The 14,228-nt window shown below is 43.2% G+C and overlaps 1 protein-coding gene across 1 annotated transcript in view; it reads right to left on the bottom strand.

Annotated features, from left to right (window-relative positions):
• Positions 1–14,228, bottom strand: part of SLC35D2 (solute carrier family 35 member D2) — a 316,836-nt gene that overhangs the window by 119,756 nt on the left and 182,852 nt on the right. Inside the window, exon 4 of the mRNA XM_085632885.1 lies at positions 10,023–10,090. Within this exon, the coding sequence (XP_085489011.1) occupies positions 10,023–10,090 (68 nt within the window). The remainder of the gene's footprint in view (positions 1–10,022; positions 10,091–14,228) is intronic.

Below are 14,228 nucleotides of genomic sequence, written 5' to 3'. Positions count from 1 at the left end.
TGAAGAGTGAACATACACAGCATATTGTTATCAATACTGCAGAATGGCAGTGAAAAGCAAATTACCGAAAGACATAACAGGTATAGCAATTCCTGAAATGGGACTTTTACCCTTACTAATTCACTGTTTTCAAGCTGGTAATGTGGAATTCAAGCAGCATTCATAGACTTTGGACAACTCCCTACATGGGCAACTCCCACGTGGAAAAACAAACCATGCTTCCCTTATGTCAATAGGTTACCCGATTGGCATCTACGAAGAGAAATTTTAAGGTTAAGAATTGGAGTGAACCCCTGTTATGTAAATAATGGGGTGAAAGGCTCTATGATAGACAATAAGGGAAAATGCCCCTGCACTTTGGGCACTTCATGTGACACTTTACATATATTAATGGACTGTCAGAAGCTTTTAGATATCTCAATACAGCTTTACGACCGATTTTTAAGAAGTGTGATATAAAAGATAGGGCCCAGGTAGTAACCCTTGTAACAGAATTGAGCCATTTAGATATAGCCGTTGCCATCGGGAAATTCATGCAAAGGGTTAAAGTATTTTTAAATGGTTTTAGAAAAGAAATGTAATACTATCTGATGCATACGGTTATGGGGTAAGCTGAAAGAGAAGTTGAGTGTATAATATGATTTTGATGTTTTTAAAATGATGTGAGATTTTAGATGTATTTTTAATGTATTTGTGAAAATGTTTGAGGATCTTTGGTCCAAATAAACGTGAATAAAACTAACTAACTTAACTCCCTACATGGGCCAGGGCACACTCCCACGGTAATCTGACATTCAAGATCCAATTGAAGCCCTGGTATCCACCCCACGAACCACAAACCTTATCAAATTTTTGTAGGCATCTATGTTCTCCGTAAGCATTTATCTCTGTGGACATACACTAATCCATAATTGACTTACATGCACCTGTAGGAGCTGATCAACAGACCTTTATTGATGGGAAATATTAAACTTTGCAACCATCAAGCATAGGTCACACAGTAATTTTGGCATATTCAGAAGGAGCATCATCACTCCCAATGACCAGCAACAGGAGAAGTTCTGCCTCATCAGTTCATCTGTCATATATTCATGCAGTCATGATACAGTGAATAAATAACTCGAATCATTTATTAGTAATATTTTGTCCTAGAAGTAACTTTAAGAATCCATCCATTCAGTGGATCTAATATAGTGGTACTAATGTGACAATGACTTTTGGGAGGTTTCTTGACATTTCCTTATGCAAGACTGCGGCAACTGCAGGGGCCTTCGGAGCTGGTGAGACATTGGATTTCTTCAGAATATTTCATGTAAATGAGCTGAGCATGTCAGCCGCCAGTGTCCATCTTTCAGAAAAAGGCCTCTGCTGTGCCGCTAAGGTATGAGGTACTGAGCCGGTTGCACATGATAACAGACATGCGCAGGTTGCACGTGTGAGACTACTGTTGTGCGCATCCCAGTATCTGCACTTAGGTAGCCTGTAGCAAAAGAGGTTATTCAGGGATTGGTATTGACCTGGGGTAGGCCTTATGATAAGAGTGAACATTCATACAGCGGATCTGTAGTGCTAACTGAAAGTCTATGGTGTTTTCATTGTAGTACACGTTATAGGCAAAATCTGCCCTAAAGTACAGTTTTGCTCCATTTAGGCCTTTAGGGTCCAATGAAGTCTCAGTCTGGGGAAAACTTTGCATCCCATTTTGAATCTACAGTCCTCAATAACCCACCTACTCATCTTATAGGACTAATCAGATTCCAGGTCTTTGTCTCCCCTACTAGGATAAGGTAATTTCTCTGTTCCCCAGCAGAGGGATCAAAGGCATCCCAATATGCAAGAGGGAAATTAACTGTGACTGACCCAGTTCCTGTCAAAAGAAGGGGAGGGGAGTAAATTGTCATCTTATAATCAGCTTGCTACACTTCACCTGAACTGGGACAGCCAAGGCCCCCTGGAACAAAGAAGAAATCCCAGACCTCTGGACACAGCACAGTGAGGGGTTTGCATTTGAAGTTTTGGTGGGAAGGGATCAGGCAGCTCTGTCAGCTATGAGCAGAGTTGAGGCTGTCAAGGAAGCTCTTACTAGAGACAACTAGAGGTTGCAATTTTGAATTGTCCCAGAAAGCTGTACAGTGGGTTGGGGCATGGGTGGAGAGATGATGTGGCATCCAAGGACTGGCTAGTGCTGCCTGGCCTATAAACCTTTCCACTCCCACTTAAAGACCCCTGAACAAGGGAGAGGCTGATGAGAAGACACTGGGCTTGGGAGCAACAACATCAAAAGGATGCCCATCTGGAAGGAGAAGCAACTTGATGACCTGCAAGGATAGACTTTGGGACTTTGACTGCAGCTGATCCCCAGCACCAGAATGGGTCTCTCCAGGGGCCAGTTGCACTGGCCCCCCATATGCTCCTGAGGACCAGTTGGGGTAAAAGACCTGCTGGGGGACCCTGGATGGTTTCCCTAGAACGTTTGGGGACTGGCCTTGGACTCTACTGCTACCCTTCCAGAAGCTAGGAGGCTCTGGGGCAAGGAGGTTTTTTTGCTGGCTGGGTGTACTTTAGCTGCTCAAGATGCCCTCACCAGAAGGAGAATGTCACCAGAAGCCAAAGAGAGGACAGATCTGGCACAGTGGTCAGTGGTCACCTCCCATTCAAAGCACCCTTAAAAATTATCCTGGTGGCTAGGGCTGGCCATCATGAGCAAGGTATACCAAGGATGAAAGAAATCTGCCCTATGGAGCCAGAGATAAACTGCATTAAATATTTGCTTTTTTAGAAATCATAGCCAAGTGATTCTGAGCATGTGGGATCTCCACCTGATCTCCCCCAAATTCCTTCGGGGAGTGTCAAGCCCCGTGGGGCCGATGCAAACATATATAAGTGAATTAACTGGGGAGGGAGTGTGCGTGAGTCCCTCTCCCCAAAGGCTCTTTTGGCCATGGGGACCCATTCCTCTGTGCCCGATAGTCTCCTTGGGTCCCTATTCCCTGGGACAGAGACAAAGACAGGAGAAGCCCACCAAGGGCAGAGTTTGTTGCCCACCCGTGCCAGCCTGTTGGGGTCTGGTCACAGGGCAGAGGACTGCATTGCTCAGGCACATGGGCAGGGGCACAAGACAAACTTCTGCGGCTCGTAGCACACGAGGTGCACACCCTCATGTGTGAAGCTGCCTGGTGCATAAGGACCTTGAGGATCCCCCTGTTGGACCTGGCGCTGCTTGCAGGGTCATCCCGAACTTTTTCGCCTCCCCCCTAGCCTTTTTGCTGTTGTGCAATGAGTGGTTGTAGGACATTGGACACTTTAGCGCTGGTTAGCAGTGCCAAATGTGTGTGCTTCCTGCCTTACATAGGTATATTATGAGCCCCCCCCCCCTTTAGGGGACATCTCCCCCATGGTAGGAAATGTATATGCCATGTGTGGTGTGAGAGGAAAATAATACCTGCTGCGCAACCGTGTGCGCAGATTTATTTGTACTGTTGTAAAGCCAGGTTGCTTTTAAAATGGACGCCATTTCTGTCTGATTGTGCTGCCTGCCTGAGGTGGGTTGCCAGTCTAGTCGTTTGTTTCCCAGCACCCCCAGCTTTTGGAGGGAAGCCTGGCACCCAGGGCGCTCTACACCTCCCCACAGTAACAGTTGGGAACTGCCAGGAGCCTTCTAGAAGGTTTTAGCCCTTTCTTGTAGGTGGGAGGAGGGGTGGATATGTAGAGGAGCTGTGTCTCCATGTGCTCAGACTGAACGTGGACTTGATTGAGAGGGGACACTTTGCCAGGAAGTAGCGCCGTAAGGGCCTGTGTGCTGGCCCCTGAGCCCATCTGTACCCCTCTGCTGTCCATAGGGCCAGTGAGAGCCTTTGCTGGAGAGAAGACTGCTATGTCAGGAGAAGTGCCACTTTATGGGAGATGACTGCTTCTAGGAGCTGCTGTTCTGTACTGATGAGTGCCCACTGTCTGCTGATCTTGCCAAGTCTGGCCTGCCCGCTCTGCTGCCCTAGCGCCTCGTGAGCGCTATACTTTGACTGCCTGTACTCCCAGGAGGTGAGGAGTGTGGGCACTACTTCCTTGTGTGGGACTCTGGATCCTCGCCCGCTCCCTAGCGCCTGGGAGGCACTATTTTCCTGATTGCCAGAGGGGGAGCTGACGCCTGCAGCGCAGTGCTGTCATAGCGCTATATCTCCATCCCCAAAGAGTGGAAGAGCGTGGATCCCACAGCTGACATCTGGTGAGGGTGTCCCCCTGCATGTTCCGCTAGCACCTCTTGGGTGCTATATTTGGAGTGACTGGGCTCTTCCTGCTGCCTAGCGCCTTGTGAGGGCTGCAGCGCTATCCAAGCCCCTAAGAACTTTCCTGCCACCTAGCGCTATCTTCTGGTTGCCTGCACTCCAAGGAGGTGAGGAACGTGGGCGCTACTCCCTCGGGTGGGACCCTGGGACTGTGAGCCATCTAGCGCCTTGTGAGCGCTGCCTCCAGCCCCTGCCCAGGAGAAGAAAGTGTGTGGGTCCTGCAGCGCTGTGCTGCCAGAGTGCTATATTCGCATTGACTGTGCTCTGCTTGCTATCTAGCGCCTCGTGAAGTGCTACAACTGTTTTCCAGCCCCCAGGACTCTTAGTCCTGCATTCCTGGATTTAGCGCTGCAACTTTACTCCTGTATGAGGAGAGCACTTTATCTATACTGCCCACCTGAGAGACAGCTACTTCCAGGGAGTGGTGACAATCTTTGCAAACGTGTGTGCATGTATGAGATTCGCCTTTCTGACTTGAGGCCTAATGCATTGCTACGCGCAGTTTAATCCTGCCATGATGTTCATGCTCTTACGCTAATGAGAAATGCCCTAATGATGCCTAATGTACCTGCAAAGATTCATGCCTAAGGTGTTTATACCCCAGGATTGGTGCCTATTGTATCTGATGATGCCTAATTCCATGATGTATGCCTAACGTGTCTTTACACTAATGATATTGCATTTATGCCTCATCTGTTTTACTGCATATGGTGGCTGCAGGCTAATGCTATGCGTAATGTGTTTCAAAACCTAAGGTTGATGCCTGATGTCCTTTTTCCCCCAAGGCTTATATTGTTGGTGTTCTGCATAATGTGTTTTTACGCCTATGGAGATGCCCCATGCAAGTATGCCTCATGTCATGGGATTCCTTCTAATGTGATGACGTTTATGTCTATGACTAATGCATTGATTCATGATAATGCTTTTTCCCTAATGCCTACATGGCTGGTTTTATGTTTAGGCCTAATGCCTTCATTCTGTTAATGTTTTCAGGCTAATGAGGTTTATACTCCATGTTTAGGCCTACCCTGATAAATGCCTAAAGTGATTTATGCTTATCGTAAGGTTGCTCAGTGCATGGCCTTGTCAATAACTACTGGATGGTAGACATGTATTGCTGATGGTATAAAGTAATGCCAACGGTAATGTGATTAGCCCTAATGTGTTGCTGATGCTTTATCCTAGTGTTTGCATGCTAATGTGATGATGCTCTATGTGTAGGCCTAAGGCTATTTGCACTGTGGCTAAGTGCATGATCCTGCCAGGAGGTACTGGCTGCTTTACATTTATTACTGATGCTTCCTTTTATTCTAATTGTGCTGGTGATGGTTCTGGCAGCGGCCCGATTGGCCCTGCCTTGTAAATAGTCCCCTGTGAGTTGCTACCCGGTGCCGGCTGACACGGAAGATATGCACTGGTGTTCTGCATTCTAATGTGTTTTTATAAGACGCAAGTTATTTTCATGCAACCTGGTGTGGAGTCTCCCTTTGTAGTGTGCCTAGTGTGTCGCCTGTGAGTGTGCTGCGCAGATGCTTTACACAATGCTCCTGGAGTTTAGCCTACCCGCTCCGCACCACGCTACCCCGTTTCTAACAACCCCCCCCCGTGAGCACCACTGTGGAAAACCTACTTGGAATGCCCTGGTTGGGACTGGGCACCTCTAAATCTCAAAAACAAATGTGTCTCAAAGCTGCCTAACCCCTCTTCCAGGCCGCTTATGTGCCACAAGGAGAGGCGATAGCACCGCCAGCATGAATAGAAATGCATTTGGGGCTGCGGGTAGTACAGTAGCCCCTCAGGAGATACACACGTAAAACCGGTGCTAAGTCTCCTGGGGCCTAAAGATTATGACCCCAGAGAGGTTTCACTTTTTTTTAGGTACTTTCAGAGCTGTAACATTTGTTCTTTGGAGTGGGGGAATTCCTTGTGGTTGGTCATATGGCTGCATTGTGTGGCCTGTAGGTTGTTGAACTCTGACACACGTTTTTAAAAATCAATATGCTTTATTGACTATGGATTATAAATACTGCGCTTACTGATTTTAATGGTATAATAAGGGTGAAAGATCACATGTGGTTGCTTCTTCTCATTTGGTAACAGCCTGACAAAGTATTTTTGGGAAATATCTCCCTTAATTCATAGGAGGGGCTTACATTACCCTGAAAGTCTACAAAATAGCAACTTAAAAATTAGAAGCATTTTTAATTTGGTTAAAAAAACAAACGTACAAGTTTCACATTGAACATAGTGAGTGACAGTTTAGTGCTACATAACAACTGGTCACAGCTATTTAAACTGGAGAACTCCCAATCAAAACCATCCTGGATGATATTGAGAGTGCCACAAGGCTCAATACTCTTGCCCACACTATTCTACCTATACATGGAACTGCTAAAAGTAATTCTTTAACACTCCAAGCTGGCATGCCACAGGTATGCAGATGACACACAACTGTACCTCAAAATATCATCCCAAGAGAACGTATCCAACTCAAAAAAATCCTCACTATGGTCTAGAGCTGTCTTACTCACAACCACCTCAAATTTAATGTAATGAAGACAGAATACCTGCTCTTCTCTCTCTCCCTGCACAACTCCTACCGATACAAGTCTTGATGAATCATCTAAATGCACTCAATTCCGAACTGGTAGTCATCAACACCCCAAAATCTCTAAGGAACCCACTAGACAAAACCTGAACATACAATCACAGTCACTAGAAAGGCTTGAGGTTAACTGAGGATGCTCAAGATGGCAAAACCCTTTATCCCTCCACCGGATTTCAAGAATGCAGTACAAGCACTGATGCTAACTCGAACTGACTACGACATTTCCGCCCTAATCACACCCTCCGAGCAAAATTACAATGGCTTCCCATTGAAGCCATAAGCTGACTCAGTTCAATTCATAAAACTTTATTCGGTCTAACTGAAAATAGACAATAAACGTACAATAAAATACAGTAAGATACAATGACATCAAAAAAATGTAAAACAATACACGCAGTTAAAATCGGTTTCAATAAAACACTATCATAATTTAACGACCCCTGATGACAGTTAAAAGTGCAATATCATATTCCGATTCAGAACCCCCCTGCACAGACAGGCACATTGATCAAACAGCCAAAGCTGGGAAAAAGGAGAACAAGCGGACTCAAAATCTCATGATGACCCATAAGGTGGAATACTTCGCAACACCTAAATATCGAACAAACTCCCTCACCACTGTGGGAGGCAGGCACACTCTACCCAACACAAGATGTTTGCTACTCTAATCCCAAAGATTCAAGAATAGCAGGACCTGAGCATAAAGCTTCATTGGAAAAACACCAAGAATCCAGAAAGGCCCTCCCATCAGAAACGTGCACCAATCCATCCACAGCTATTTTCATAAAAAAAGGAAAACAAGACTAATGACAGCCAACCCCCTTACAGTCCCCCCCAAGAAAAAAGACTTAGCGAAGATATCTAATATAGACTCTGGGTATAACACAAATTATCCCCAGGACAGAACCAAACACACCAAAGACTTCGGTAATCAGGAAAAGAGTATCTGTAAATAGCTACATTTATGAGCTTCCGTATTCGCGGAATGGGTATCATGTACAGCACTCTGATACCCCCGGGGTCATGTTCGCGCTATAGAAAACTCTCTAAATAAAATTATTTTAAAAAAATTAAATCCTTGAGTCCACAACCTTATTGTAAATCTTTCACCAGGCTCTGGTATAATGCTGGTGATTTTTGGTAACTAGAGGGCCTTCGTGGTGTGATGGAACTGAGGTGGGGGCATTGCATCAATTGGTCTCCTTCTTGGAGGTATTGGTCTGGGGCACAGGAGTTCAGTTCAGTTCATAACATTTATTGGGACGGGTGAAACAAATTGCTGAAAAGAAAACCAAATGAAATAGCTTATATTTTTTGTTTGATCGCAGAGCGCTACTGGGTCAAAAAGCCTATCAAAATCTGCTGTTGATACTAAATAAAGAAAGAGGTGGATTTCTTGTAAGATTGCTTTTTACTCATTGGACTGCAAAACACAATCTAGGCAAGTGTGGAAACCACCCACAGCAATTATGATTGTCTGCCTTCAGCCAATCACTATGGCTTTAATTCCAGGGACTTTGTGTGATTGCCTGATATTGTGCCTCATCGGGCTGCTATTCTTTTAGCAATCTAACTGGCAGCTCCTTCAACCAATCAGAATAGGGCCACGTCTTAAGCCCATTCTTAATGGCTTATGGTACCCATTCAGAACAACCTTTATGCATACAATCAGCCATTCACACACAACGCCCATCATTTTAAGGTGGTCCTAATGACTGCTGCATAATTGGTGAAAGCAGTTTACCTTCTTATTTAACCGCGATTCACATCCCTATACAATAATCCTAGCATTAGCCATACTCATCTGCTAATGAAAAGCAAACCTGGTCTGCAGAAACCCTTCTATCATAGCATTTTGTACACAACACAGCCCTTTGACATTACCTGTCTAAACTAGTAGTATCTCTACCATAGTGTATAAGAGACCTTGCCATCGCCATTATACCAGTGCACATTAATTCAGTCAAGCAGCACAGGCCTTTTTCCTATTACTTGAATCTGCATACACAATTCAAAATTTATCCTAGTAAATAGAAACAGACGTCTGCTAGCAGCTCCACACCTGCACTTGCATTTCCATTACTTGAACATACAAACACCCCTCTCAAAGAACCCGAGTCATAAGCAGCAGCACCCCATCCAGCTTCCGTAGTGGACATAGACACTAGAACTAGGTCACAGCACCTCAATCTTGCCCTTCTGCAATGGCAAATGCCCATCCATGCACCACAATGCTGACCTGTAGCACTCCCTCACATTCCAGAACTGGAACCCACATAAATATTTCCCAATCTCTGGACTAGCAGTGACATTTATCAGAGTTCTGGAACTGAGTAATATTTTCACATTGCGAACTTATAAAATGCACATCACTTTATCTATAATCCCTGCACCTATTCACACATTTCAATCCAGCTCTGTAGTTTGAGAAAAAAAGAAAATGTTGTCAGTACACACTGCTGAATCATAAGAATGTCCACCCATGAAGTAGGATCTCTCTGTGTTTTTTCAAACCAGAGGAGAAAGTTGTCAATTAAAATGTAGCAAGATATATAATTGCTGCAAAACAATACAATTACAAATATGCTCCCAGCATGACCCGGCTGGAGCCTTGAAAATACATCTCCTATTCCTCCCCACTAGCAGCCTAAAACTGAAACTGTAAAGTCATGGGCACCCCTTGGTAACCTCTTTCTTTAATTGTCCATTCAACTTGTGTTCTTGGGCTGCTGTGAGATGGAGTGTGAGGTCCTGCAAAGCAAGGGCTCTGCCGAAATGAACTACAGCTGCTCCTCCAGTGTGAGTAGCTCCCAAAGGGAATTCCTACTATGAACAAGAGCATTGCATATTAAATTACAGGTACTTCACCATATTAAGGCAGCAATGGTGCAATTCAGTGCTTAGTAATTCTGCTTCCCCTCCTTTATCCCTACACTTTGAAAGATTTGATTTCAAGCCCATGGCCCATCTTGGACAATTGATTACAAATAAGTATGTAAAGTAGGTCCTGCTCAGAACTTGCAACTAATATTATCCATTCACGGACAACAATTGTGACAAGGACCTCTTCTATTGTAGGCATGCAGTTAAAGCTAAAAAAACAACACAATACCAAGTCAAAGTGGCTCTACCTTAATTTCTTGGTACTTGCTAGTCCAGTTAAATGGTTTGCAATGTAAAGTAGTGGTAAAGGAAACATCTGCAAAAGAAAGAGCACAGTGACATGAAGGTAACAGCCAGAAAATCACATTCATTGCATCATTGAGCATTACAAAATGCCTATTGTGAATAGAGAAAAGCAATTTGTATCATTTTCTGCAAACTGTCTTGGTATAGCATCATCATAAAATTGGTGTGGGCAGCAGTGGCTTAATTACCTTTCAGGGTTTACGAGTTTGAGTTAAAACATATTTAAAGCGATAAAACACAGCCAAAAGGATTATTCACTTTTTAGTAGAAACCAGAAAGAACTGTATTTTGCTACTTTTTTACTACTTTGGTGCCCTCCACTGTCGAAGCAGTATAAGTGCAGCCTCTACCTTTAGGCATTTGTCTGTGATAGATAGCCAGTCAGGCTATAGTGAGCAACTTAATGTATCCCTTTGACCATCACAAAGCCCATAAACCTCATGGATTCCATGGAACCGCGTCTACTCACATTTTGGGAGCATGACTCATCTCATATGGCGTTAGCTCACTTTTCACCACCCATTGCTGTGTAGTGACCAGCACATTTGCAGCTCAACTATGAGCAGGGTCTCTGTCCAGGGCACGAGTCACCACCATGATTCTATACTCCTTTACTGAGAGCGGGATGGAGCATTGCTTTCTAAAAGTTCGGGTATCAAGATTGTGGAAACAAAGATGACTGCATATGGACACCCCTTAAAGCAATGTCCTACTACAAAGCACTCCTTCTATGGTCTCAAACGTATGCCCATAAGAGCAACTGACCATCATACAGAAAGATAAGGCCATGTCATGAACATCTTCCGCAACCATCTACAGATAAGGTAGGGATCCATTTGCTGTAGAGCTGTAGAAAGTACAACTCAGAAGCAATATATATATATATATATATATATATATATATATATATATATATATATATATTGAATCCAAACATTCCTGAACCTCCTGATGCGGCGAAAAGGAACGAGCCAACTCCTCTTAGTGGCAAAAAGAATTTATTTATTTCTCTCTTCTGCCTGCCATGACGCGTTTCGACCGGTACAACGGCCTTGATCATATATGGCTGGCTTTGCGGAAAGACTGTTTTTTAAATATGATGAACCCGTGTCACATGATCAAACAACATGGAAAACAGACTCAATTCTCTTATACTTTGTAAAGGAAATAAACATACTTTCGAATAGTGTGTAATTTCAATCCTAGTGCCTGACAGTTAATATCTATCGAAAAACTGAAATATCCGGAAGACACATGTATTATATAAATATAGAAATATAGAAATAAATAAATATATGTTTCACAGTATAAATACAAGTTAAAACACCTAAACAAGCCCTTTATAACAGCATAAATGCGATGGGGCTATTTAAATGCAACATTGTCCCAAATATATTATCAGGCAGGATAAGTGTAACACATATATCGAAAATTATAGAATCCTGAGAATAAACAGAAGTCTGTAAAAGCTCCATGTTAGAAAATCTATAGAACACCCCCTAAAAGTGGTATAAAAATGGTGCTACCAGTAAGCAATACCAAAATAGTGCAAATATTGAAAGTGCTATTGGTGTGCAAATACGCTCAAATCTAAAAATATTGAATAGCGCAAAGGACGCATTTCAATTAATGTAGGTACTGCGTTTCTACATGGAGGTGTCATAAGATGTGATGGACAGAATTAATTCTAATCATGTCTGTAGTAGATAGGTACATGCGAGGTAGATATAGAATACAATGCAAGTAAGTAAATGAATACGTTGTTCAGAACAAACCAAACTGGTATCATGTTGTGCAGAATGCTAGAAGAACAAATATCTCTGTTAGTGCACAGCTTCAGATAAGTGTACATGTCTTCCGTGGTATTTAAACCAAAAGGGGCCTTACTGTCTAGTTCTAATATTAACTGAGTCTCCAATTGTCTCAGCATTCTTTCTCTATTGCCACCCCGACGTAACTTGGAGATGGCATCAATCACAAAATAAGTTAGAAATTGGAGATCATTATTATGTACATCTTTAAAATGACGAGCCACCGGATAGGTGGTGTCATTATTAACAATGGCTCTCAAATGTTGGAGAATGCGGGAATGTACTTAGAGCTTGGTGCTGCCCACATATTTGAGGCCACAGGTACAGGTGAGAACATAGGCAGCATATTCTGTACGGCAAGTGTAGTTATTGCCCCTTGATCTGTATCTCTTTTGAACGAAATGGTGTAGTGTAGGAAGTACGATTAGTGCCAAATTTGCAGGCTCTACAACAAGTACATTTGTAGAAGCCCTTCTCGGGTTGAAGCCAAGTACCACTCGATATTATTTCAGGACTACTTTTGACTAATTGCGTTCTCATAGAGACCGCACGTCTAAAGATAATGGATGGTTTGGTGGGTAGGCAAGGTGCTAGAACTGCATCCGTTGTCAATATGGGCCAGTTTTTGTTGATGATGGCTTTCAACTGTTTATGTTGCCTTTAAAAAGGTGGTGATAAGACGGGGAGCATTATCCTCATCTCCATTCTGTCCTATCTCAGGAGGCTTAGTGACTGCACCCAACAAAGATTCTCTCGTTCTCAGTGACGCCTTTTCACTAGCTTCCTTAAGCAAAGACTCTCTATAGCCTCTAGCTTTGAATCTAGTCAGAGCCTCTTGAGTACATTTAGTGAGCTCATCATTAGTGCTACAGATCCTTTTCAGTCTTAGAAGTTCCACATAGGCGATACTTCTGATGAGGTGGCTGGGGTGTACGCTAGATGCATGCAGGGTGGCGTTCCCCGCAGTGGGCTTTCTAAAGAGTGTGGACACCAATTTGTCTCCTGATACATAGATGGTAGTATCCAGGAATGCAACCTGTGTGTGACTGATGTGTGATGTAAATCTAAGGTTAATATTGTTACAATTTAGTTCATCTATAAAAGATTTGGCACTGTCTAGGTCACCCTTCCATACCAGAAACACATTGTCGATGTATCTTAGCCAATGCAATACATGATCTTCACATGTTCTAGCTAAAGTACCCCTGAGAACCAGCTCCTCCCACCTGCCAACGTGTAAACACGCATAGCTGGGAGAGAAGCAGGTTCCCATGGTCACCCCGCGTTGTTGACAGTATAGCTTATTGTCAAACATGAAAAAAAGTTGTTAAATAGGTACCACTTAATCATTTCAAGGAGCATCACATTATGATTATGAAAAATCAGAGGCCTTTTGTCTATATAGTATTTCACAGCAGTTAGTCCTATTTGGTGATTGATACTCGTATAGAGTGATTCAATATCCATAGTAATGAGCAAAAGATTGTCTTCCCATGTAATATGTTGGATCTTACCAAGGAAATCGCCGATATCCCTTACATATGAAGGAAGTGTCTGTACATGAGTTTGAAGAAAATAATCCACATACTGTGTAATCTGTTCGCTCATGCCACCAATTGCTGAGATAATGGGTCTGTCGGGTGTCGGATTGGCCTCTTTATGAATCTTGGGAATATGGTACAGTGTAGGAATTACAGGAAAATCGTTAGTCATAAACTTAAACTCCTGATTGGAAATCAGCCCTTGTCTTTTCCATCCCATGAGGTCTTTCTTGAGACTCTCTTTAGCCTTGTTGTATTCCGCCATAGTAGTAGTGACATAACATTCAGGGTCGGATAGTTGTTTGTATGCCTCTTGGATGTATTGAGTGCAGGGCCAAATAACAACATTGCCCCCCTTGTCCGATTAGTTGATAACTATATCCTTGTTGTTACGCAATTTGCGAATGATATCTTCATATTGAACATCACGATGTTTTAAACTTTTTTTGCTGTGATTAATTTTATGGTATAGTTACTTCATTTCATCGGTAACTCGTTCATGAAAAATGTCAATGGTATCTTTGGGCATAATAGGGTAGAAAGTGGATTTAACTTTAAAAGGGCTGATGCCTGCACTTGGTTGTACAAGATTGAAAGCTGTCAGTCTTTCTTGACTAGATGTCTGCCCAATGCCGTCTACTTGCTCTTGGTGGTTCTCATTATTTAGTTCATGCAGGGTCAATAACGTCGCAGCATCTGAGGCTAGTAATGTGGTGGTACCTGTAGGTCCTTGGTTTGCCTCTTTTTCTGTTTGTTGGCTGCCGTTTTTGATTCTGAAGAATTTCTTTAGTTTGAG

This window comes from Triturus cristatus, chromosome 2_1 (genome assembly GCF_964204655.1).
Source record: "Triturus cristatus chromosome 2_1, aTriCri1.1, whole genome shotgun sequence".
Lineage (NCBI taxonomy): Eukaryota > Metazoa > Chordata > Amphibia > Caudata > Salamandridae > Triturus > Triturus cristatus.
This window is presented reverse-complemented; position numbering and strand designations above follow the sequence as displayed.